The sequence below is a fragment of the Symphodus melops genome, assembly GCF_947650265.1.
Source record: "Symphodus melops genome assembly, chromosome: 2".
NCBI lineage: Eukaryota > Metazoa > Chordata > Actinopteri > Labriformes > Labridae > Symphodus > Symphodus melops.
In genome coordinates this window covers 1,325,498-1,352,572 of record NC_136692.1, presented here as the reverse complement: position 1 = coordinate 1,352,572, position 27,075 = coordinate 1,325,498, and the positions used below count along the sequence as shown (strand labels likewise).

The 27,075-nt window shown below is 44.5% G+C and overlaps 1 protein-coding gene and 1 long non-coding RNA gene across 2 annotated transcripts; one reads left to right on the top strand and one right to left on the bottom strand.

Annotated features, from left to right (window-relative positions):
- Nucleotides 1-214: 214 nt before the first annotated feature.
- LOC306819967 (uncharacterized protein) lies at nucleotides 215-15,397 on the bottom strand (the record flags this gene model as incomplete). The annotated part of the gene is made up of 12 exons (XM_079337594.1): nucleotides 215-469; nucleotides 589-788; nucleotides 1,069-1,129; nucleotides 1,237-1,315; nucleotides 5,694-5,954; nucleotides 6,914-7,183; nucleotides 7,281-7,508; nucleotides 7,971-8,336; nucleotides 8,474-8,713; nucleotides 8,823-9,170; nucleotides 15,236-15,343; nucleotides 15,385-15,397. 12 exons carry the CDS (start codon nucleotides 15,395-15,397, stop codon nucleotides 382-384), a joined length of 2,262 nt encoding a protein of 753 aa, XP_079193720.1. The 3' UTR covers nucleotides 215-381.
- A 4,203-nt stretch (nucleotides 15,398-19,600) lies between these two features.
- Nucleotides 19,601-21,527, top strand: LOC306818565. The gene is made up of 3 exons (XR_013778284.1): nucleotides 19,601-19,710; nucleotides 20,905-21,102; nucleotides 21,385-21,527. It is a non-coding gene; the product is annotated as an uncharacterized lncRNA (long non-coding RNA).
- The last annotated feature ends 5,548 nt before the right edge of the window (nucleotides 21,528-27,075 follow it).

Sequence of the window (27,075 nt, the reverse complement as noted above, 5' to 3'; positions counted from 1 at the left end):
TTTATATCTGGTTTAAAGCAGGTAAGAACAAAATCAGCCTTCAAAATAAAAGCAACCCCCAAAAAAACATTTAGAAACGGTTAAATACAAAATAAGAAACTTCACAAGAAAAATAAAGGTAAATACTTCTTAGCTAGTAATACATGTTTGATGTTGGCTCTCTTATAACTGAGTCTAGTTAATGTGAAACTCAATGAATCCTGTAAAATAATTCAAAATCACTTTCCTAACAGTTAATCATACACAAAGTTTAATACTGACATAAATTATCTGTTTTAATGATTTATTAAATGCCGTTCGAGCTGCGTTCTTGAAGGAGTCTGTCCAGAGGATTCATTTTGAAAGTAGTTTCCTGTAAGGATTTCATTGGACGAGACTAAACTAGAGGTTTCTTCGTCCACGTTTTTGGTTGGGTTTGTTGACTGTACTGTACAATGCAGTTGGATCTGCAGCCTCCTGACCACTGGTGCTGAGAAGAAGAAAGAAATGAGATAATATGATCACAGTCAATTTCAAAACAGAATGATTCAAACAATAGTTGTAGATCTCTTGTGATTAAAGATAGTGTTATTTGATGGGTTGTTTTACCTCTGGGCTGTGCTGCGACTGTTAAAGTTAACCGCAGAGTACTCAACCATCTCCTCTTGTTCTCCTTCTTCTTCCTTCTTCTTTTTCTTGAGTCTCTGGGGTTTATCTGGTTGGATGTTGGAGTAGAGAGGATCAGCCTGGTTCCTGGAAAAGTTGACGGTGGCATATTGAAGTTCACTCTGCTCCTCTGCTGGTTGTATCTGTAAAGACCAGACAACCAAGAGTGTTTAAATATTTACAGACAGACTTTTAAAAGAAAGGATTGAAGGCTTGTGTTACTCACAGAGACAGACGTTTTGATTGAACTCAAAGCACAATAGAGACTTGAATGAGACACAGATCCTGTTATTGGTGTTTCACTGAGAGCCACACTGAATGTCTATGAACCTTGGGTCGTTTCATCAGAGCAAAAGCTTAAGCACTAACAGGAAACAAACAAATTTACAAATCCCTGATTTGTAAATCCAGAGACTTCCTCACCTGTTCACTGTTGTGTGGTCTCTCTCTGAGCTCAGACGGTTGCTTGTTGGCCCTCTTCTTTCTAGTGAGGTGTATTTACATAGACAAGTAAAACATATTGTTGCTCTTAAGGATTCAATGAATCAGTCATGAAGTTAAACAAAGATTTGCTGAAACAGAACTGCTCACATGATCCATATGACGAAGATGAGTATGATAATGAGGAAAATAGCAGGAACTGTCACAGCAGTCGCCAGTTTCCATTCTCCTGTAATGATAATGGTGTGACAGGAAGTTAACCGTTCAAGTAAAAACACGTCATGAACACATTCTGACAACTTGTGTCTATGGTACATGGATCTTTGGTTTTCAGTCTTCTCATCATATCTGTTGTGGTATGACTTTTACACATGGGTGAATGAAAGGCAGACTTATAACTGATCTCCATCTGATGGTAAATTGGATCAGATGGCAGGAAAGCCTGCTGCTTAGACCAGGTGAACCTAAATGTGCAGTGTGGGTGAACTGGGAATGTCTGGTTGAAGAGGTGGTTGGTTAGGTCTCCTCTTCCAAAGATTGTCTCTTGCATGCCTGGGGAGGTTGGGGACATCAATCCCGAGTGGTCCTCGGTCAAAGCCTCCATTGTGGAAGTGGCTGATCGGAGAAGACCCTCGGTGCAAGTCTTGACGTCTTCCTAAGAACCCCCTTGTGGACACTATCCGTGAAGAAAGCCATCTGGTCTGAGAGGGACACCTTTTGCACTTGGATAGCCAAGGACTCTTTTGAAGCAGCTGAAAGCCACTGGAGGGCTTGGAATATCGCAGTAGTTGTGGAGGCAAAAACCTAGATGTTGGTGGACTTCAGGCAGGCTGTGGAAAAGGACTTTTGTGTGGTTGCAGGGAAGTTCTGACAAACCGTCAGAGGGCTCAGGAAAAGAAAGAATCGCTTAGCAGAGGATGCCATAGATGTCAAAAAGTTCCTCAGTGTCAAGGGACCAGGCGTGGGTGAGACATACAGCTGCTTATTGATTTACGACCTAGGGTGTTCTGATACCAGGTACACATGTGAACATTCCTATCCCCGAACATGGTGTTTGTTATGGCCAATCCATGACTCGCACAGAAGTCCAATAACAAAGAACCCCTCGTGATCAGATCAGACATGTCACTATATCAATCATCCTTTTTTTCCAGGGGGTCAATAACTGCTCCAGTGGGCGTTAAAGTCACCCGTTCAATCAGAGCCTTTCTCCCTGTGCCAACCGTCAGAGCACTGACAGAGAGGTGGCTTCAGGTGGTATATCCATGAGCAGCTGGTTAATTCACCTGGATGGATGGATGGATGGATGGCTAGATAGATAGATACTTTATTGATCCCGATGGAAATTCAAGGCATCCAGTTGCAGTATACAGACAGGCAGGGCACAAGACATTAGTTACAATACACACCCGCTGTCCCCCCTCCCTTCTGTATACAAGAATCCCCCAAACAAGATTAAGCAGCCCTCCTATGTGACCAAGAGTAAACATAATCACCAGTTAAACCTGTGCAGTTAGCATTAGCATTAGACTTAAAACTTATATAGCATAATGTACATAACCTGTGAAGGAGAGAAAAACATGTGCTGATTAAAAGACACCTGTAAAACAGTTAAAGAGCCTTAGAAACAAAGTGCTGACCTTCTAGAAACTAGTTACATGTGCATGTACAGAGGTGTTTGAGGTAGTGCCAGAGGTGTGAGTACAGTCATTAAACAGTCAATGCAGACAGTTAGGGATGCAGATTGGTCCATTAAAGTACTCAGCAACATAAAGGAGCAGTGATTAGCATTAAGTGTCCAAAACAATAAGGTGAAACCAGGAGTGATTTGGGTGATTGCCATTAAAGTACCCAACTATTGAGGAGCAGATTAACATTAAGTGTCAACGAAAATACAGTGAAACTTGACCTAGTTAGGGTGATCATATCAAACCATTACAGATGTAGCATAACACAACAGTAGGATGAAACCAGACATGATTAGGGTGATTATCATTAAAGTGACCAGTGCTCAGTAAGGTGACTATCGATATGCATTGAAGTGTCCAACTGGAGGCTGACTCTGAGGTCGGCAGTGCAGATGAGGAGTGAGAAAAAAAGTGAAAAATGAGTCCAGGGTTCAGCGTGTGCTTCTTCCCTGCCGTGACAGTGAAGTGTTGTACAGTCTTATGGCCTATAGGGGGACAAAAGAGTTCTTGAGTCTGTCCGTGGAGCATAACTGTGACAGCAGTCTGTCACTGAACATGCTCCTCTGCCCGGTGAAGGTGCTGTGCAGAGGGTGGTGTGTGTTGTCCATGATGGAGAGCATTTTGTCCAGAGACCTCCTCTCTACCACTGTCACCAGTGAGTCCAGCTCTGTGCCCACCACAGAGCCGGCCCTCCTCACCAGTCTTGTCCAGGCGTGCTGCATCCCTCTTCTTGCAGCTTCCTCCCCAGCACACCACTGCATAGAAGAGGACGCTGGACACCGCAGACTGGTAGAACATCTGCAGCAGCTTTTTGCAGATGTTGAAGGACCCCAGCCTTCTCAGGAAGTACAGATGGCTCTGTCCCTTCCAGCAGGTAGTGTCCATGTTAGGTGACCAGTCCAGCTTGTCATCCAGTTGCAGCCCCAAATACCCATAGGTCCTGACCACCTCCACGTCGACCCCCCTGATGGAAACAGGTTCTAGATGTGGTTTGTTCCTTCCTGAACTCTTGGAGGTGTTTAACTGCAGATGGTTGGCACTGCACCACGCCACAAAGTCCTCGATCAGGCTCCTGTACTCCTCCTCCTGTCCATCCCTGACACAACCAACTATCGCAGTGTCGTCCGAGTATTTCTGCATGTGGCAGAGCTCAGAGTTATACTGGAAGTCAGAGGTGTACAGGGTGAACAGGACAGGGGAGAGCACAGTCCCCTGTGGTGCTCCGGTGCAGCTGACCACAGTCTCAGATATGCAGTCCTTCAGTCTGACATACTGTGGTCTCTCTGTGAGGTAGTCTGTGATCCACCTCACCAAGTGCGAGTCCACCCTCATCTCGGTCAGCTTGTCTCTCAGTAGGAGGGGATGGATGGTGTCAAAAGCACTTGAGAAATCAAAGAACATAGTTCTCATCACTCTGCTCCCCAGATGAGAGTAAGCCCTGTGTGGAAGATAGAGGATGGCATCGTCCACGCCCACCTTTGCCTGGTATGCAAACTGCAGGGGATCCTGTGCGTGTTGGACCTGGGATCTGAGTTGTTGGAGCAGCAGCCGTTCAAAGGTCTTCATAACGTGGGATGTCAGAGTGACAGGTCTGAAGTCGCCTGGCTCACTGGGGTTTTTCTTCTTGGGGACCGGGGTGAGGCACAAAGTCTTCCAGAGCACAGGAACCTTCCCGAGCCGCAGGCTCATGTTGAAGACATGCTGAAGCGGCTCCCCCAGCTCAGCAGAGCAGGCCTTTAGCATCCTGGGACACGCCTTGTCCGGGCCTGCTGCCTTCCTGGGGCGGAGTCTTTTCAGCTCCTTGCTCACCTGGTCTCTGGTGATGGTGGGGGGGGAGAGGGGATGGATTGTCTCTGGAGATTGTGTTTGTCCTGGTGGAGGTGTTGGGGGGAGTGAGAGGGAGGGAGGGGGTGTGTAGAGGGGTGCTGGGGGGTCAGGCACTGGCTGCAGCAACGGGGCAGTCAAACCTGTTAAAAAACAAGTTGAGCTGGTTTGCTCTCTCAGGGTCCCCGTCTTCTGCGTTGTTGTTTTTCTTCTTGCAGCCTGTGATGGTTTTAATGCCCTCCCAGACCTCCCTCATGTTGTTCTTCTGCAGCTTCTGCTCTACCTTCCTTCTGTACTCCTCCTTTGCCTCTCGGAGTCTGACCTTGAGTTCCCCCTGCACACGCTTCAGCTCTGCCTGGTCTCCCTCCTTGAATGCCCTTTTCTTCCTGTTAAGGATCTCCTTGACATCGCTGGTGATCCAGGGCTTGTTGTTCAGGAAGCAGCGCACAGTTTTAGTGGGAACCACAACGTCCATACAGAAGTTCATGTAGTCAGTTGTGCAGTGTGTGACCCCCTCAATGTCATCACCATGAGTCTCTTGCAGGGCACTCCAGTCAGTGGTCTCAAAACAGTCTCTGAGAGCCTCGTCTGCTTCAGGAGACCACTTTCTGAAGGTGCGTGCTGTTACCGGTTGTCTCTGGATCTTTGTCTTGTACTGTGGTTTGAGTAGGACCAGGTTGTGATCGGACTTCCCCAGAGGTGGTAAGGGGGTGGCAGTGTAGGCGTCCTTCAGGTTTGCATACAGGAGGTCTAGCTAGCTAGATAGATAGATAGATAGATAGATAGATAGATAGATAGATAGATAGATAGATAGATAGATAGATAGATAGATAGATAGATAGATAGATAGATAGATAGATAGATAGATAGATAGATAGATAGATAGATAGATAGATAGATAGATAGATAGATAGTTTATGGAAGATGAAGACATGCAATGATGAATCTTAAGTCTTGTACTGAGACAACTTTGGGCCTTCTCTTTAACCAACTGAGTAAACCATCAACTTAACAAACATCAGAGTCTCACAAGAACTGTTTTATCAGACCCAGTAGATGTGTCATGACCTATGAAGCAGTGTGGGTAAAACTTACCTGCCACAACAGTCAGATGTACGGTGGAGTTATGACGTCCTCTTGTGTTCTTGGTGATACAAATATATTTCCCACTGTGTTGAAGTCCTGTGTCGTTGATGGTAAAATTCTGTCCTGAAGCTGTTGGTGAGTGTTCATCCTCCTTGTACCAGGTGTAATTAGCTGCTGGGTTAGCATCAGAGCTACAGGTCAGAGTCACTGAACTGCCCTCCACTATCTCAGCAGACGGACTCACTGACACAGAGGGAAGCTTTGGAGCATCTGGAGAAGATGTGTCAGCAGTGATTATTCTATGTTGAGGTATGCTAGCACCACAGCACAGAGTAGTTGAATCATAAACCGTGAATAACTTTGTGTAGCAACATTTTAGCTGTTTTTGGTCTGAAGAGACCATGTGACAAAACTCCCCAGTCTTAGGCCCCGTTTACATGGAGACGCTGTGACAGAAATGCAGCAAAATGACCCCACTCTGGATTCGAAGTACAGATCGTCCACACTGCAGGTCTTGCCTGAGTGAAAACGATGTAGTTCTCACGCGTGGCCAGTAGTGGGCAGTGGAACTTTAACACGCGACACGCACGACCATATATCTATGCACGCAAAACTCAACAGTATAACCACTTCCTCCATAACATCCTCCTAGGATACTAGTTGTCCTAGGTCTTACCCAAAGACTGCGTATGGTCGCCCTGTGCTTGGGTAAAGGTTGGACTATTCGCCGTAAGTATTCGATTCTTTTTCGGTGGCGACATACACAATGTATCATATCAAGGTTCTGTTTTAAGAGACTATACAACGCGAATAGCTGCTGAAGCACACATACCACAAGTGGATACGCCACCATTGTTGTTTATGTTTGTTCTCGGCTACTGCGCAAATCTCAATTTATGGGGGGAGGTGTGGTGAGGTCATCGCAGACAGAGAGTTCGCTCCGTTTTGTTCACATGGCTGCGATACACCCTAGTATCAGTATCGCTCCACCCTGGAGGTCGAATTCCAAAACTTGCGTTTTGACACCCATGAAACGCCGTTGCCATGTGAACAACAGGATAATCCGTTACTCAAGTGTTTCGTCTTACTGTCACAGCGTCTCTGTGTGAACGGGGCCTTAGCTCAGTGGATTGGAGCTTAGTGTGAATGACATTCAAACATGAAAGCTGAGCACAACCTTCTCCCACAGAGATGGAAGAGATAAAAACAGTTTGTCATGTTTCACTCACATTTCACATCAACGTTGGAGAGTTCAGATGTCCTCGTCCCCAGCTCGTTCTCAGCTGCACAGTAAAACACCCCGGAGTCAGACGACTGGACGGATCTGAAGACGACCTCTGGTCCTTCACTGAGAGGTTTAAAGTCTTGGTTCCTGTTCTTCTTGTACCAGGTGTAATTAGCTGCTGGGTTAGCATCAGAGCTACAGGTCAGAGTCACTGAACTGCCCTCCACTATCTCAGCAGAGGGACTCACTGACACAGAGGGAAGCTTTGGAGCATCTGAGGAAGACATCAGGTCACATGACTCAAAGATTAGAGCAGTGTGCTGTGGTGTCAGTCTGTAAATGTGTTTCCTGAATTAGTTGAGTTTACTCACACACTGAAGGAGAGGGGAATCCATCATGTCCCTTTAAGGCACAGGAGATTTCATCCCCAAGAGAAAACCGGCCTTTAAAGGTAGATGTCACAGCTCTGGTTATTATCCGTCTGTTCCTGAACCAGACGTATGAGAGACGAGCTGCTCCACTGCAGCTGCTGTGACACGTCAGCTCTGCCTCAATGAGATTCTGACTGACTCGTATCCTTTTAACCTGCACCTGTAAAGCTGAATACAGAGAAAGAAGTCTATTATCATTGTTCTAAACAGAGACAGATTATCTAAACTTCTTTAATATCTAGAAGTGAAATCAGGAACACTACGATCCTGTGACCACACAGCCTTTGATTCTGACAGAAAAGCTCCAAGGACCGACCACCAACTCCTTAAAGAGGAACTGAGGACCAGAATATCTGATATCAACCAATCAGATTCATTGACATGTTGTTCAGTTTGGACCTCAGATGGTATAAAACATGTTAGAAGCTCTCAGAGACTTTTTAAACTCTTTTCTGAGTCCCGACCCCCCAGTTGAGAACCACTGCTCTAAAGTCAAAGAGGCTGAGTGGTTCTCTGTTATTAACACACAAGCTCGACCTGTTTGCACATATGAGACAGTGAGTACAAACTGAGAGTGATCAGTTCATGTTCTGTGTTTGTGTGTCTCCATCACTTTGTGTTGATGAGTACCTGTGACAGTCAGACTTGTTCCAGGTAAACTGCTCCTCCATTCAAAGTTACTTGTTGTTGTTAATTTGAAACGATACTGGGCTGAATCGCTCTCTCTCAGGTCAGAGAGTCTCAGGTGGGAGCGTCCACTTTCTGTATCAACGACCTGAACACGATTTGTATACCGAGAGTCTCTACTGAGGTCTTCATGTTGTGTAGAATAACCCCCAGAGAGAGTACGCTCAGACCTGAACCAGAGCGTTGAAGAGACCCAATAATGACCGCTGTAACTGTTATAAGAACAATAAATGTCGACTGATGAGCCTTTGGGTGCACAGGTGGATCTGACATCGTACGTCACTCTGTTACAGGATGTTCCATGAACACCTGGAAAATAAAACAAATATTTAGATTCATAGATTTAAATCTCAGTAGGTGAGTATTCACAGGAGGAAACAGAAGTAGTTACTGGTCTCCTCCACCAGATGTTGTTTTGTTTGAGTCAGATTGTGAAGTAAACTCACAGACTGAAGGAGAGGGGAAGTCCTGGTGTTCCTGTAAAGCACAGGAGTAGCTGTCTCCATAACCAAAGTAATCTGAGTAAGTCGAGGATGTTTGTGCTGGAATTTTCTCTCCATTCTTGAACCAAATGTAGGAGGAGTCAGGAGGGAGAGGACAACCGCTGACACACGTCAGATCTGCCTGAGAAGAAGGCCATGCATATTTGACCACCTGCACATGAAGACGTAGATCTTCTGGATCTTCTGTGTAGAGAGAACAGGGAGGAGATTTCAGTCATCACTGTCTACATTCACAGATACTAAAGAATTGGTATTATGTTTTTTATTGTCATTAAAATAATCAACAAATTACCTGTGACAGACAAAGTGATTCCAGGTTCACCTGTATGAATTCCACCAGGCTGGTTTGTTATGAACCTGAACTTGTAAACAGCTGAGTCACTATGTCTCACATTGGTGATGGTCAGAGTGCAGTCCTTAGATTTAGAGCTGTACGTCACACGACCTGTGTACTGGGAGTCTGCTTGCAGATCTACAGGTTCTCCATACCGCACTTTAGTAAACCAGAAGGGCTTCTGGACTGTAGTATATGTTGTGGATGGATATATGTAGGTGCACCTCAGTATGACTGTTGATCCTCTTATGGCACAGACTTTAGTAGATGTGTAAGTCACTCCCCAGCCATTCTGACCCTGAATCACTGTAACATAAAGCAGATCAGGAACAACCATCAACATCATAACTTCAACTTAGACAACTGCTTTGTTTATGATTTGGAGGCACATGTGAAGTGACGTTTTACATTTAATTTTGCAAAGCATCGTGGGAGTTACAAAACAACTCATTTCCTTAAAGGATGCATCCAAACTAAACTTAAGAAAACGCAGGTTACAAGTTGTAACCATGGTTCTCTGAGTGAAGACAATGTCTCTCCACTCCATATTCCGTATGTATGTTGCTGACCATCGGGTCAGGTGACGTTGTGAACAATTAGCTTTATGACCTGTGCACCACAATGTCACTGATTAAAATTTTGATGGAACATTTCCCTGTGTGGCCTCAATCACTCTCTTCACTCAGAGAACCATGGTTACACCTATTAACCTACGTTCTCTATAGTGTCGAGACTATCTCTTCACTACATATTCCATATGTATGGGGCTGTTTAAGACACACTGCAAGGGGATAGAGCAGCACCCGCCCATAACATGAATTGTGTGTCCTTCGCATGAGATGTTGCCACCACCAGTGCTCCAAACAAAACACTCACCACGTGGATGCCAACAAACTATATACAAATGTACAAAATATGCACACCACTAGGCAAGCAAGCACAGCTGACTGCCAGACATTGCTGCCAGATGCTACCAAGACCAGCCTGCCCTGCAAGGCGCTAAGGCTCGACAAAAGAGGTGAAGTTGCCACTCCGAACAGCCACGTCAGGCTGATGGACAAGGAAAAAAGTAATAAATGATGCTGTTCCTGGGCTAGCTCAAGTAAGCGTTCACCGAACGACATGCTTCCAGCCACATTAATCTGGTAGAACCGAGCAAATGTAGACGGGCCAGACCAAGTAGCAGCCATGCCATAAAGACCCTCCATCTGTGACCATAGAGTGCCATTGTAGACGGCACTGTAGAGGGCAGGTCGCCCTCCACTATCTCAGCAAATGGACTCACTGACACAGAGGGAAGCTTTGGAGCATCTGGAGGAGAAAACATCTGTTTTAAAGCCTCATCAACATTCACATGTTTGAGCTGTCAAGATGAAACCACTGAAATAAAACTAGAAAATTTGCCAGCTTGAACATATAGAAACTGAACTAGAAAATGTGCATTTCCCTGCGGAAAATGCGTGTGAATGCTTCCCGCTGAAATGTTGCAGAAACACTGCTGAATGAAAAAGAACTAGCAGAAGTAGAGGAAAACACACAGAAGTAAAAGTAGAACAAGAAGTAGAAAAAAGTACAAGTATCTGTATGAGAACAAGAAATAGTGCTAGAATAAGAAAGTGTAGTAAAAGAAGAAGTGGAAGCAGAAAAAGAAGTACAAGCAGAATAAGAAGACGTAGAAGAAGAGGAAATAGCAGAAAAAACAGTAGTAAAATTAGTACAAGAAGTAAAAGTATCTCTACAAGAACAAGAAATACTGATAAAGAAAATGTAGTAAAAGACGTGGAAGCAGAAAATGTAGAAAAAGCAGAAGTATGAAGAAGTAAATGAGAAAGCAAAGCATTTACAGTAAAAAGTTCAATGCATGTGTGTGCGCGTGTGGGGGAGGGTGTTTGTGTGTGTAACTGCAATCAAGAGTACCGTAAATTCCGGACTATTGAGCGCACCTGGATATAAGCCGCAGCGGCTAAAAATAAGTAAAAAAAATTGTTAGTACATATATAAGCCGCACCTGATTATAAGCCGCAGGTGTCCACGTTATAACAGAGCTATTTGCACAGAAAGACGTGACATAAAAACATTTGTTTAACTTTTAATTAAATACGTACTACCGGTAACATACGCAAATACGAAGCCTAGTGGAAATCCTTTATCAAACAGTGTCTGTAACACGGCTGATGGAAAAGATTACTGTGGAGGTCGAAGAGAAAAATGAACGAAAGTATCTCTGAGTCTCCACTGCTTTATTTTGCAACTCACTTCACATACAGTGTCAGAAAACGCGGCACCGGAAACCTGTCTTTATTTGCCCTTACCCCGGAAACTGACCCTCCAGAATAAAGTGTCAGTTTGTGTGTGAAAACTCAGAATAGCGTCGCCACATAGGCCCCCCCAGAACACACAAAACACACTTCATCCAATAACATGAAAAACAACAAGTGCATATCCTGAAACTTCAACCAAACCGCTTAGGCACTTTGACCTCCCTACCCCTGCGACTATACCTAACAGCCACCGGAGGTACAACAGGAAGAGACAAAGAGGCAGGGTTAGGAGGACGGCCCTGGCGTGCAGGACGAGCCAGCTCCACCTGCTCATCCTGAAGCACATGAGCAGGCTTCAGACGGTCCACCGAAACCAGGTCCCGATTCGTCCCCATCTCAACCAGGAAAAACTTACTCGCTGCTTCTAACACCCGAAAGGCCCGTCATACGGCGACTGCAGGGGAGAACGGTGCGCATCATGTCTGATAAAAACGTACTTCGCCGACATGAGGTCCTTGGGAATGTATGACTGGGGGATGCAGTGGTGCACTACCACAGGTGAGAAAACCTTTGCCTCCCCCTGTAAACCAGACCTCCCCACCACCACGGGGCCCAACCCCGAGACCCCAGGAAGGAACTCCCCCGGGACCCTCAAGGTCTGACCCAGAACCAGCTCACCAGAGGAGAATTGCAGGTCCTCCTTGGGGGCAGAACGTAGCCCCAACAACACCCACGGCAGTCTATCCACCCAACTACTGTCAACTAAAGACGCGCGGAGGGCAGCCTTCATGGTACGGTGAAACCAGTGCCTGTGGGTGGTACGCGGTGGTTCGGTGAAGCTTAACCCCCAAGCTCCCAGCAACCATATTCCACAGCTCGGAGGTAAATTGGGGGCCTCTATCAGACGTCATGTCCCTAGTGTCACCGTCAGGCACGCAGGGCAGCAGAGCGTGCACCGAAAACTGGCGGGATGCCAACAAAAGTCTGTCTGCTTCTTCAGCCAAACCTCTGTAATCCTTGGTTCGAATCAGAGGAGAGCTGGCCAGGGTTGTGCGCACCTGCGGCAGAAGCTGACGCAGAAAAAGGTGAGTGAAAAGGAAAGAAGCGTCCCCGGAGCCTCGCAGCGCCAACATATTCTCCATCAATTCAGAAGGCTTGCTATCTCCCAAACCCGTGAGGGACAACAAACGATCAGCCCGCTCCATATCCGAGAGCTGGTACAGTTGTAGCAACGCCGTCCTCAGTGCAGCATACTTCCCGGCTCCAGGCGGGTCCCGGAGCAGTCCCATTAGCCGGCGTGTCGTGGCTGAATCCAAAGCCGCGACGACATGATAATACTTCGTGTCGTCCGCGGTTATGCCGCGCAGGTGAAACTGAGCCTCCACGTGTTGGAACCATGGCTCCGGGTCATGCTGCCAAAAGTCCGGGATTTTAACCGTGGCCGCGAAAACAGTCGGTGCGGTTGCAACCGAAGAAGTGCTCTCAGTCGACATAGTTCAAACGTCGGGGTCACCAATGTGGAGGTCGAAGAGAAAAATGAACGAAAGTATCTCTGAGTCTCCACTGCTTTATTTTGCAACTCACTTCACATACAGTGTCAGAAAACGCGGCACCGGAAACCTGTCTTTATTTGCCCTTACCCCGGAAACTGACCCTCCAGAATAAAGTGTCAGTTTGTGTGTGAAAACTCGCCACATTACCGTAATACATTTCACAAGAAAATGTCCATCCATTCACTGACTCAGAATGACTTCATTACTCATTACTTCCTCAGTGTCTTTTTCGTTGTCACTGTCAGTTTCAACTTTACGTGCAGCAGCTCTGTTAGCTTCTTTGACAGCCAGCTCGATCGCCTTTAACTTGAAAGCTGCATAATATGTATTTCTCCGTGTGTTTTCCATGATGAGGGTGCGTGCATGAAGCGCAAAATGACTGATATTAAGATCCGATGTGACGAGGACAAATGTTTTTGCGGCACAAGCTCATTGTCCCTGTGACGGAGCGGCTCCATCACGGAGTGTAGACGCACACACACACACACACGCGCACCAAACTTTCCCCTCTGCCAATACTCCTTATCATGCAATTAAACATATCATCTTCCTCCTTTCCCTTCCCGTTCCATAGCGCAACCAAGGGTCTCATACATTTAAATCAACTTTCAGCGCACTCACCGTTCAGGGCGTTGGATGCACGCTCCGTGGCGTCCCGTTCTGATGAAAACAGAGGCGGTACATTTCCGCCAGGTAAATAGGTGGACGTGGCGCCCAATCACAACCACGTGATTTAGAAATAGGCAAATCATAATGCCCGGTGGGAGGGGTTTTTTCTTTAAAAGGAAGGCTGTGTGGGACCTTCAGGGGTTAGAAGGCAAGTTACAGAGAAGGTAACATCTCGAGGACGAACGGGTTTTTTTGAACTACTCATGTTGGAGTTTTGGTCTGTAAATATTTCTTTTGTAAATATTTTTGTTCTATTTTTTTTTGTTTTGGATTTTTCACATTTTTGTAAACATTGTGCACTTTTGGAGGCCGGTGAAGAATAAATCCACAAAACACAGTCTTCGACTACGCCTGTGTGTTTTTCAAACTTTCTTTTCGGGTGTTTAATAAGAGAACCCCGCCACAGTCCCCCAAGAAAAATCCATAAATAAGCCGCACCGGAGTAGAAGCCGCAGTGCTCTAAGTGTGAGAAAAGAAATAGCTACTTATAGTCCGGAATTTACGGTAACTGCACTCAGCTGGCAGCTGGGGTGCGAAAAGTCTCCCTATTCAGTGCTTATTTTAAGGGTTAAAATGAAGACTTGGTGGCTGAATGAAGATTTTTTGAGCAAGAGGAGAAGTAGCTGAACGCGTTGATGTAATTTTAATGTCTGGGATCCAAGAAATGTCGGAATTACAGCGATGTAAAAACTTAGAAAATGTTGTATTCTTGAGACATGTGTCGTTTCGTTTTAACATTATCGCGGATGGAGAGTTTTTTGGACCACCTGCCGCTTTGAAGCTCACAGTGTCCAAACCGTAGCTCCGTTTGTCTTGAAATCTTAATGTGAGCGAGAGGACAAGTTGTCCTACGTTTTGAGGGTAAATTTAGTCATGTGGTGTGAAAATTGTGGTCGCTAGAGCAATTTGTTCAGAAGATCTTGAAATAATCTCCCAACTCTGCCGCACTCTCACGATGATGTCACGCACTCTAGCTCTGAACATTCCACCACATAGACACCCATTCAAAAACAAGGAAGACAGCAAAAAACATCACAAAACATTTGGAGGTATAGTTTAAAAAGTATAAAAGATAACAAAACAATGTAAATGTAGTAAATGTAGTGGAAAACCGTGTGGAGGTAAAAATGAAGTCTCTACGTGGAACACAGCAAAAGTTATAAGGCTGAGAAAAAGGTGGAAAAGTTTCCCATTAATTTCAATGGGCAGAAAAGTGAAATAACTTAAAAATTAAAAGTAGTAAAAACGTGAAAAGTCATATATGAGCAGAAAAAGCTGAACAGTATGATAGTTGAACGGTGAAAGTAGCACAAACGGTGCAAAAGTAGAAGCGAAGCAAAAAACGTACGGAAATGGGAGAATAATAATAAGTATAAAGAACTGGATAATTAGAGACACATCAGATGAACAGAAAAGAGGACAAGAAGGAGCCAGCTTGAATATATGGAAACTGAATGATTCCTTTAAGTGACTCTGTTCCAGCAGCTACAGTCACAGTCTCCCTCTGCTGCCCCCTTGTGGCCCCTCTATAGACCAGCTGTCTCTGGTTGTTAGTTCAGCATGGATAAATGTGTCTCTGGCTGCTGTCCGTGGTGCTGATCACAGGCTGCTTTGAATGACATGCCATGGGGTTTTCCGGATGGTGACATAAATCGTCTGTATTAGCATTGTCTGTGCAGGTTGGTGCAAACGAGCGCGCTCATCTGTGGTTTAAAACGAGGACCCCAAAAACTATATATCTGTACCGGTCCCCTGCACAAGGATGTTAAATATAAACTCCTCTGTGGAGTAGACAGAGCTCGAGGAAGCAGATATGATCAGCACATTAAACCTACACATGAGAAATCAGATCAATGTTTGCTTTTCAAATCAAATGTTTTTCACTCACATTTCACTGAAACATCGGCCCATCCAGATGAACTCTCCCCCAGATCATTCTGAGCCTTACAGTAATACCATCCAGAGTCAGAGGACTGAACTGAACTGAAGATCAGCTCTGATGCTTTACTGGGATGAATAAGACTGTACTCCTTGAACCAGTTGTATTCATGTGGTGGTGGGAAACCATCACAGCTACAGGTCACAGTCACTCTACTGTTCTCTGTGATTTCACCAGCAGGACTCACAGTCACTGAACAAACTGTTGGAGCATCTGGAGGAGAGAAGAATACAAATATAACTGAAATGACCAATGTGGAGAATTAAGAGACATAAAGAGCTGACGCTGCAGATTTCAACCAGCTGATAACCCCTCCCTCGATGACATCACAAAGTGTCCACCCAGCTTCAGTATACTGAAGGTCACTCTGAAGCTGCCGTTTGTTTTGTCTCTTCTGGTTCATGATAGAAACATATGAAGCTGCAGTGTGAACTTTGTAAAGTGTAGACATTAAAAAAACTGTTTCTTTGAAATCATTAACAAACAAACTCTTAAAGTAATGAAACCAAAGTTAAAAAGTCCTGATTAAATCTCCCACACTGGTCCTTTAACTTGAATCTGTCAGAGAGTCTGTAGTAGTGTGTATATTTGTAGGTGACAGTTTCTTCTTTACACAAAATATCTTCTAGAACATTTCTGCAGTTTCACTCACATTTCACATTGATAGAGACGTGTTGAGACCTCGTCCTCCGCAGCTTGTTCTCAGCTTCACAGTAATACTGTCCAGAGTCAGAGGACTGGATGGATCTGAAGACGAGCTGAGCTTCTCTAATGAGAGGTTGATTGTTGTTCTTCTTGAACCAGGTGTAAATAGCTGCTGGGTTAGCATCAGAGCTACATGTCAGAGTCACTGACCTGCCCTCCACTATCTCAGCAGAGGGACTCACTGACACAGAGGGACGCTTTGGAGCATCTGGAGGAGAAAATGACAAACTTTTCATTTTATTAGAAATCAATGTATGGTCAAACTTTAACAAGTTAAAATGAGGAAGAGTGAACAGGTTGTTAAAAATAAAGTCAAACACTGTGGAGTAAACTTACACACTTCAGGAGAGCGGTAATCCTCTCGTCCTTTAACAGAGCAGGAATACTTGTTATTATTATTAGAAACAGAGACTCTAATAGAAGACGTCTCTTGAGTCATTGTTTGTCCGTTTCTGTACCAGACATATGAAGGATTATCAGCCACTTTACAGCTGCTGTAACACTTCAGCTCTGCCTGGTTCCCGACTCTCTTCACTTGAACCTGAAGGTCTGAACATGTGAAGAAAGTTAGAGCATTAAAATACACAAAAAGACTCACAGTAGTATGAACTCTGATGATGTGAGGACAATACTTGAAATGAGAATGTTACCTGTGACGGACAAAGTGACTCCTTCACCAGTAAATCTTCCTCCTGGTTGGTTTGTTGTGAACCTGAACTTGTAAACAGTCGAGTCGCTCTCTCTCAGGTCTGTGATTCTCAGAGTGCAGACGCCCTCATTAAAAAGATACTGAACACGACCTGAGTAGTCTGGGTCTGAGCTCAAATCAACATATCGATTCCACTTAGTTAAGAAGACAGCTTTAACGTCGATGTCATCATGCTCATTTTGTCTGGATGGGTATGTGAAGGTGCAGGGTATCTCCACTGTTGATCCTTTGACGGCACAGATCTGAGCAGAAGAGTGAGTCACTCCCCAGGTCTCCTCTCCCCTCACCACTGAAACACAGATCAGGAAACACAATCAGGACAAACATGGACCACAGAACAGCTCGTTTAAAACACACAACAGAGACTCTTCCTGCTGAGTGAATTCAGAAACTTTGAAGTCAGCCAGTGCACCTCAAACAGAGTTTAGCAAGAAGTGTTAGAAAGGAAATTCATGTGTACTTTGTCCTCTCCACTGTCACTTTGATAAATGTTGCTTCGTGCTCATGCTGGATTGATGTTGGGTCTCTGTAGATAATGAGTGAGGTCTTTTACCTGCTTTTTGTAAAGTGTCCTGAACACTTGTCTTTAACACTGTTTGAGCAGAACTATTGGCTGTGATGCTGAGCATTATGGGAGTTAAGCACACCGTCGTTAGGTGGACACATCACTTCCTTTCTGAAAGGAAACAACTTGTTACCATCCTCTAAGGTACCACAAGGATGCATCCTCTCCCCTCTGATGTTCACTTTGTCTATATGACAGTACAAGTCATCAGGATAACTGTGAATAAATTAAACCTGCAGATGATGCAGAGCTGAGGTGGATCACATTTAGGACTGGTGCTCTGATAACTCACTGATTTAAATACACAAAGAACATAATTACTGATTTTAGAAGGAATGTATCTCTCCTGTAAAGATGAACAACACTAAGACATTTGTTGTTTTAAAATGTTTCTTTGTAAAGACAAAGTGTTTGCATACAGACGAGGAACTGATTGTAGGTAAGTGAATGTAAATGCAGTGTTGTGGGCATATCTGAAGTGTTGTTGTCTTTGTTTCCTGTCTGTTTAACTTGTGGTCAGGTTAGAGACTGAAAAGAAGAGAACTGAAGATCACGTGTGAGCCTGAATTCAGAGGACTGTTAACTGTTCACCATAAATAGAACACAAACATCACACATACACTACGTCAATACAAACTTAATGCATCTGCAAATTCTGCTTCCTTTTTTCTGAAGGTGTTATTTTGTTCTCTCATAAAGACTCTGAGAGCTGAAAGTTACTGAATGCTGCAGCTCTAATCTCTCAGAACGTTTCTTAATGTGAAATATTCCAAACATCTTCACTGTTTGTGAAAAATGATCAAATGATTCGGACAGATGCTGAATGTGTGAAAACATTAAAAACACATCCTGAGAGTTAGAAAGGTGGAGAGACAAAACAATCTAATTATAGAAAGAGACAGAAGCAAACTTTCACAGTTCGCATCATATCTAACACTCACTCTAAAAACATGAACATTAAAGTCATCTTTTCTTTTTTAATCATTTTGAAAACTATTGAAGCCTTATAAAAAAAGGTTCAGTGATGAAAGTTTGAATGAGGATATACAGTACCTGACACAGAGAGAAGGAAGACAACCAATCCACTCACTGCTGCTTTCAAACTCATAGCTGCTCCTCTCATCCCTGTGTGACTTCAGAGAAAATTAAACACATCAACACAAGGTCTGTACATGTTTCAATAAATATCAGTCATATCACTGAATACTTACAACAGGGAGGAGATGTCGTCTCTACAGCAAATGTTCCTCTGTGGTCATCAGGCAGCGCGAGTCGAGCTGTTAAAGTTTGTCTTCCTTCCTCTTCACATCATTGATATGCAGGAAGTTACAGACTGGCATCCAGTACTGATGTTAGTTTTTTTTAAACGGAATCTATGGCACTCATAGAGTTGACTCATTAAGGACAAGAATATCAAGACTCTTGTTTGTAGCTCAATGTAAAAAAAATAAAATAAATCATTGCAGAATTAGAAAAAAAACTGGATGTGATGATGCACCCTGGCTCAAAAGGATAGTTTATTTTAAATTCTAATGAAATGCAAGAAAGAACAGTCTCATCCACATACAAATGAAAGTCTGCATTTTCAACATTTTAACTGATGCACTTTAGATAAAGTGTAAATAACAGTGGCTCCAAGACTGAGCTTTGTGGCACACCAAATGACAAATAGCATACAAACCAAACCAACTATGAGGTCAAAGAGATCATGTAGGGTCTAATTTTCTCAAACCCAGTTTTGCATTTCTTTTTTTTCTATTTTGTATCATTTTTTAAAGGTTTTTCTTTGATGCTATAAAACATAAACCTCCTTGATTTATTTTTTTTTGGACTTTGATGTCTTTTTTGTAAGTATACCATGATTCTGATATGGTTAGAACTTCTTAGATTACATGCAAAGATACTATAAAGTACTTTTACTGGGTATATTTTTAATTCTGATATTATTGTTACTTGTTTATTTGTTATAAGTATATATATTTTTATTTTTAATATTACTGTAATTATAAAATTATTATTACATGTGTAAAAGTACTAAGTTATCCTTAGGCTATCATTGTATTCATTATATCATAATCATCACAATAAATGTACTGTAAATAAAGTTTTTACTGTTATTTTTATTTTGTAGTATTTTGACCGTTATAGTCGCCCACAAAGTTGCCTGACTCCACAACGTTACAAAAAAACATCGCTGTCTTCACCGTCGTGTTTATGTGTGGTGATTTATATATTATTATGTTATTATGTACATGGAGCTGAACACGACTCGTTTATTATCAACATTTTATTTTTATTTTTCTAATAGACAGGACTTTTATTTTGAAGAAGCAGGAACGATGTCATGAATGTGTTCAGGCATCTGATCGGTCACCCTACAGCGGATCAGGACCCCGTTCGGGACATCATGGTCGACTACAGGAGAGAAACAGCTGATTTCTGAAGGTGAGAGTATGTCAGTGAATTCTTCTCAGGGTCGTTTATGATTTTAAATTCTGTATAAAGTTTGATTCACGTGCTCAGGTGAGTCTGCGCGTGCAGCTAGCTAACCGTTCCGCGAGCTGTTAAAGCTAACAGCGCTGTTGAATAACTGTCCTTTGATGTTTCCGCCTCACGAGTTTACGAATTAAAATAATTCAGGACAGTCGCTCTAAAACACAGAATTAGGAAAATATATATATTGTAATTTAAAAAATAAATAAATATAAATATATATATATATATATAAATAAAAGGTTTGGTTGTAACCACCTTTATTAACCCTGTCTGGTCCGGTGTCAGAGAGTTCACACTACACTTTTTGTACAAATGTCGACTTTATTTCACAGTTTTAATTCATTTATCGATGGCCCCCCAGAAACACAGCAATGACAATAAAACACACCGTAAAGAGACACTGCACACTAACACTCAGTAATCAATGATCAATGCACCTCACAATAACAAAGAGGGGTGACTGACTGCAAGCCCACCACTAAGGACCACTTCACACTATCAGAAGGCCAAAACCACTTCAACCCCCCCCTCCCTCAATCATGACCCAGTAAGACCAGGTGTTAGCTCATCAAATATTTAAATTAGGCCTGATAACCTAGAAGCTAAATTAATTAGAACTAACAAAACAAAACAAACAAAATAAATATATTGGACTTAACTCGCCCGGTCTGGCGATGAGTTGCAGACGGCACACGTGTCCCCCTTATCGTTTAGTACCAAAGCCCCCAGACAACTGCCCGTTCTCTTCCTCGCCCCCCTTGACTCCGCCCCTCTTCAAAACAACACAGATGAGAGTCATCAGTCCAACAGTTCCAACCTCCCCACAATGTCTGCAGGGAGCCAATGACCCCTCCGCACATCGCTTCACTACAACATAAATCTACTGAATGAGAATAATAAGAGTCGCGCTGAGTAGAAGAATAGCTTCGATATTTAAGTGGACTTGCATGAAATCTTCAATCTTCAAACCTTCAATCTTATAAAGTCTTGATTGTGTTATTATATTAAAACTTATTGATTTATTTCATGTTTTGTTTGTACATGTTGGTGGAGAGGATTTTATCACCGTCCTTCACCCAGATCGTTTTTTGAATGACGTTGTTTTAATTCCACTTTGTCCCTCCTCCGCTCGCTGTGGGTCAGTCATGGGCCTGCGGGAGTTCTGGAGGAGCTACAAAGTCCTGATTGTGATGGGAACAAGTCTGGGGCTGATCCACTGGGGCTGGTACAACCTGAAGGCCAACCCGCTGCTGCGCAAAGACAAAGACGACTACATTCCTGAGCCGGGCATCGTCGCTTACGTCTCCTCTCCGGCTGCCAAGAGCAAGTAACCACGCTGAGGTAAGAAGCTCAGCTGCAGTTCCTGCTCTGTCCACTAGATGCTGCTCAAAGTACACGGTGGACAGGCTTCAGGCTGTTGTTCTTAAAACATCCTCCAAAGGAAAGATCTGTTTACATAGAAAATCAGAAATATCACAAAATACAGCAAACTTATGAACTTAGATTCACATTTACATAAAACAAAGTCACTCTTATCAACGCCAGCTGCTCCCTCGTCACTTTGAGCAAGCAGAGAGAGAGAGAGTATCATACAGTTTTGCGTGTCTTCCCTCCTGCATACAGTTGTGATGAAGCCTCAGAGCTGGCTCCGGAGGAACTGGATGTGGGCGGCGGGCGGCGCCTTCGTCAGCATCCACCTGGTCACCTGGCTGATGCAGAGAGCGATGAAGAGCTTGGTGCGCTCGGAGGCCGCACTGCGACAGAAACCTTCGGAGGACTGAGACGTACAGAAACCCTCACTGATGGAAGGGACAGGAAGTGTTGGTCACAGAGAGGACTGAGCATCACTCCACCTTTTCATCGTTTATTTAAATTAAAATCACAGAAGTGATGTAAAGAAGCTGCTGTGTGGGACAGTTTGTGTTTTCTGCTGTGTTGAATTGAATGTTTAATGATTGATCTTTGATTTACATCTAATAAATAAACTGAAAGAAACGGTCACTGGGGTTTGTTTCTGCTCCTGTCTCTTTAAGGCCCCCCTCTCTATGTTCCCTCTCTCTTCTGATTGGTCGACTTTCTTGAAGTCTACCAGGGGTGCAGAACGCGGCAGGGCTGCCAGGGGAGTGCTGGGAGAAGAGAGTCTGTGTCAGCAGCTCTCGTAGAGGCTTGAAGTCTCGGTTTCATATCGGGGGAACTGTGGCGTGAGAGCACGCTGTTTAGCGCCCTCTGCAGACTCCTCCTGGGATTACGCCGACAAAATCATCTGAAACTTTGTTCGTCCAGCATTATACCTCCTATATGTGAGTTTTAAAAATAGGGATCAGCAGAATTGGTCGACCTTGAAATAACAGATCGTGTCGTTTAAACACAAATGGTATCGATTTTTTTTTTTTTCACCTCGGACTCACAGCGAGTGAACGCAAAGTTTCACAAGAGCAGCAGTTTGAAGTTGTTTGTCCTGTATTTAATGTGTTTTCTGAATCGATGACTTAAAAAGCTTCTTTAATTACCCTGCTGAGTGTGTCGGCTGTTTTTTTGCTGAGTCAGAGATCAATAAGTTATCATTTAAAGATAATTAGAGTCATTGATCATCCTCGTGTCTGCAGGACGGACGCTGACCTGCAGCTCCGTGTGTAAGCATTAAGGAGGGGCGGCTGCTGCTTGGGACCCCAGATCAGCAGGGTCTCTTTGAACCAAAGCCACAACCCAAAATGTGCAAATTTTGCAACGACAGTCGGAAACCTCCCTAAGGGGGCCCCATCTGACAGCACTCACTATCATTGCCCTGTCTGTCCACCGGTACATTTTCCCTTTAAAATTCAATGTGGCGCAGTGGTTAGTGCACACGTCCCGTATGGAGGCCACAGCCTACATTTCAGATGGGGCACCATTAGGGGGGTTTCCTACTGTCGTTGCAAAGTTTGCACAATTTGAGGCAATGCTGTGGTTTAGAGTTTGTCAGTTGCTGGGGGTCCCCTACTGGTCGGGGGCCCCATGCCTGCCTTGCCTATGGGTCGTCCATCCTGGAGACTCAGGTCTGAGTGCTGCTTGTGTGTGAATAAAAACAACCCAAACGTCCCGACCGACAGAACATAAAAACCTTTGTGTGATCTGTTAGAAGTCCTCTCTCTCTCTGAGATTGAAAACCACACAAAGAAAGCAGCGTGTTTAATTTGTTATTGATCCACTTAAATGTGTTGTTTTTAAAGCCCCTCCCAGGAGAGGACATGAATAATGAGCCGTTTGTAAACACTGGTGCTGGGCTCGCCAGCTACATCACGTTATTTGTTTGAATGTTTCTGACTCGTGAGGTTTAGATTCCCACATCAAGCATGGACGTGTAATCGAGTTTCATAATCCCAGCAGGTCCATCGAGGGATAAATCATAATCCTTAGATTGTATTTGTTGGAGCAGACGACACTTTTATTTCCTGAGAATGTAACGTTCTATTTGCTTCTCTGTGATTTCTGGTTCTGGATGTTTCTCTGAACCCAGCAGACCACCCTGCTCTCCGCTGACCTCGCGTTGAGCTGCCGATGCTCATTTCCATCTTCTGACTTTGATCGTGGCTGTCTCGCTTCCCTTTTTTAAACCACAACTTCTCCTTCAAACCTCGGATGTGTCTGCCAAAACGCAGCTGGTGTCAGAGTGGTTCACGGTCTTCCTCGGGATGTTCAGAGGCCTCGGAGCCGTCAGCTCTGCCTCCTGGGTTTCCTTCCAGCTTTTCAGACCCTGAGGCTGCAGAACAAGATGTTTACCCCAAAACCACAGCAGAGAATTTGCATCCTGAGCTCCACTTTTCCTGTCAACACTGCCTACTGGTCTGTGTGGGAACGCTGGACCGGGCTGAACTCAGACCACCCAAACTAGACCGACTCAGAGAGACGGACCCAACCGTCCGGCTGCTGGAGTTTGAGCTGTTTCTCTTCATGACTCGTCTTTGGAGACGAGTTCATTTCAGCAGTGACATAATCGTGTTGGACGGAGGAAGCTGGTCTATGTCCAACCTTTAAGACCGATCTGGGAAACTGACCCAGGTGAAACTCTTGAACCTCCATCCTTCCATCCATTATCTTCTGCTTATCCCAACATTTTCCAGCTCCTTCCTCCCCAAAGGCGTTCCCAGGCCAGAAGAAATACATGATCCCTCCAGCGAGCTCTTGGTCTACCTCGGGGTCTCCTCCCAGTCGGAGGCGACCCCACCCAAGGGATCCTGATCAGATGCCTGGACCACCTCGGCTGGCCCCTTTCAGTGCGAAGGATCAGCGGCTCTTCACTGAGCTCCTCACCCTCCCAGCTTCCTTCTGTGGAGACGTTTAGAGCATGATAATTGTTTGATTGAGAGTTTGTCATGTGCGTGCTCTCACCTCAACAAGAAGAGAAAACAGAGAAGAACTTCAGCCTGCAGAAGTTTGATCAGGAGATGTTGTGTCTTTGCACGGTCGGTCAGGGAGTTTTTTTAAGTCTGATTTTTTTTCTCTGCAGATTTGATTGTTGAGAAATTGAGTCAAGATGTTTGAGAAAAGTCAGCGGACAGAGAAGAACAGAGCGATGGTGAAACATGTCGGGATGAATCACTGGCTGATCTGAAGCCAGTGGGCGGTGACGTCAGCTCCTCTGTTCTCTGCACTCCTGCAGCTCCAACAACAACACAGACGTCAGTCACACCCCTCAGTGTGTGCAAGCTGACCTTCACACAGCTCCACATCTGTTCACACTGAGAGGCTGTTCAAACCTTCAGTACGCCGATACCACCTGAAAACTCTCGACTGGGACGCTCTGAGACGTTCTCTCAGTTGAAAGTTGTTGAGCTATTAAAAACTTTAGACTTTAAAGCGACAGCTCGACGGTGGAAAACTTTTTTCAACGAGGAAAACGAATTCTTCAAAATCAGATTTTTGTTTGTCAGAGAAACCGTGAAGAGACAGTCGGAGTCTGAGAGTGGAAGATGTGGTCTGAACCGGGAAGAGGCCATAATGGATGGGTTTGTGTCGGGGGGGGGGGGGGGGGGGGTTAGGCATCAAGAGACACAAAACACACAACAGCCATGAAACAATCACACTGATCGGCTTCGTCTGACAGCGACTCAGAGGTCGAGACACTCTCTGGTTTGGAGCCTCAGTTTGAAAATCACAATGTCTGGATCATCTGAGAAGAATGAAAGACGCCCCACCCCACCCGTCCCCCCCCTCCCAGACCCGACCACAGTGGAATCTGTTTGGTCTCTGCTCTCTGTTTGTTGATTGTTTTGTGTGTCGAAGCACAGATTCCTGCAGTCTTTCTTCAGTCCCGTGTTGTTTGTGGGCTCTCAGTGAACAGTGAACTCACCAGAGCTCATCCAGGCTCAAACATGTACTTTGACCGTGCTGCAGAAAAAAAACACTTTTTGTTTTTTGGCTTCTTAAATGATTCAGAACCAAACGTGTTCAGGATTCTAGCGGGGGGGGTGGGGGGTGGGAGTACCTCCATCGATTGGACTCCAGCGCCCCCTGCAGGAACAGATGAGTGACGTCACTCAGGCCTTGTTCATTAAACCTAAACAAGCTCAGGCTCTACCGTTCTTAACCAAACCAAACCTTCTTTACTTTTTATCCCCTCGCACTAAAAAACGGGCTCCACTCAAAGGCAGGGTTGGTGGTTTTCTAAAACTAGCATGATTTTAAAAGTAGCATTCCCTCCCCTCTGTGCTCCCTCTAATCACACGCCTTGAATTTCCCTCGGGATCAATAAAGTATCTATCTATCTATCTATCCATCTATCTAAAGCCACGCCCCCTTACCTGTATTTGCACGAGCGCCGTCGCTCCAGAAGGTGACCTCAGCTCGTCTCATGTCTCATTCAGCGGGAAGTAAACTCTCAGTATTGTCATCGGTGACAAGCTTTGAGTGTGAGCAGGGAGACAGGGAGGCTGTGATTGGTTCATCAGAAAGCAGGGAGGCTGTGATTGGTTCATCAGAGAGCAGGGAGACAGGGAGGCTGTGATTGGTTCATCAGAGAGCAGGGAGACAGGGAGGCCTGTGATTGGTTCATCAGAGAGCAGGGAGACAGGGAGGCTGTGATTGGTTCATCAGAGAGCAGGGAGGCGTGTGATTGGTTCATCAGAGAGCAGGGAGACAGGGAGGCCTGTGATTGGTTCATCAGAGAGCAGGGAGACAGGGAGGCCTGTGATTGGTTCATCAGAGAGCAGGGAGACAGGGAGGCTGTGATTGGTTCATCAGAGAGCAGGGAGACAGGGAGGCTGTGATTGGTTCATCAGAGAGCAGGGAGGCGTGTGATTGGTTCATCAGAGAGCAGGGAGGCGTGTGATTGGTTCATCAGAGAGCAGGGAGGCCTGTGATTGGTTCATCAGAGAGCAGGGAGACAGGGAGGCCTGTGATTGGTTCATCAGATTGGTACCTCGTGGCAGACATTGGTTGAAGTTTTTACAGACTTACAAACTGATCCAGATGATGGATTTACTTTGATCCTTTTTCAGAGAACCTGAGTTATTAATTTCTGTCAGGACCTAAAGACAGTTTCAACCAGGATCTTAAAAAGGTCGATCTGGAGGAAATGACCCACCCTGACTTTAAACTAAAGATACACATATTGTATTTTGATGGCTTTAACACGATTTTACAATCAAACTCCACATGGCTCCTTTAATGAATCAGACAGTTACAAAGACAAACAGGATCCAGAGTCTGTTTGTCAACTCGTTTGACAATGTGCAAAATATACAAATCACTACAAAAACTTCACTGTTCAGTCTCTCAAATCATTTCTTTTCAGTAGCAAAAGCAAAATGTCCCCCGCCATGTTGGCCTCGTTACGTCTACACAGAACATCGTGGCCAACGTGCCGACACAACACGAACATCGGACGCCAACGACAGATTCATCTGAGGCACCAAAATGCCCGAATCCAAACGTCTCGACTGAATCTCTTCTCTCAGAACATTTCTGCTGTAAAAATAAAAACAACAACATGAAATGATTTCCATTCAGAAGTCCTGAGCCGTCAAACCTCCAGGCTAAAAATCATAAATTACAAAAGTGAAGACTCTGGAGTTAAAAAAAAATCTAATATGCACAACGACTCTTAGAAATATATTTACACGTCTGTACAGAAACATTCGACTTCTCCTCCTCTAAAAATAACTCAAATAAATATGTTTGTTTTGTTTCTACATTGGACGGTCGCCGGCGTGCAGCCGAATCAAACTCAGTTATTAATCAAAGTCACGTCAGAGTTTCAGATTCTTCCTGAATATCGACATTTACACCGACTGCGGCGGAGCGTTCAGACCAGCATCAGGAAAATAAAATGTGACG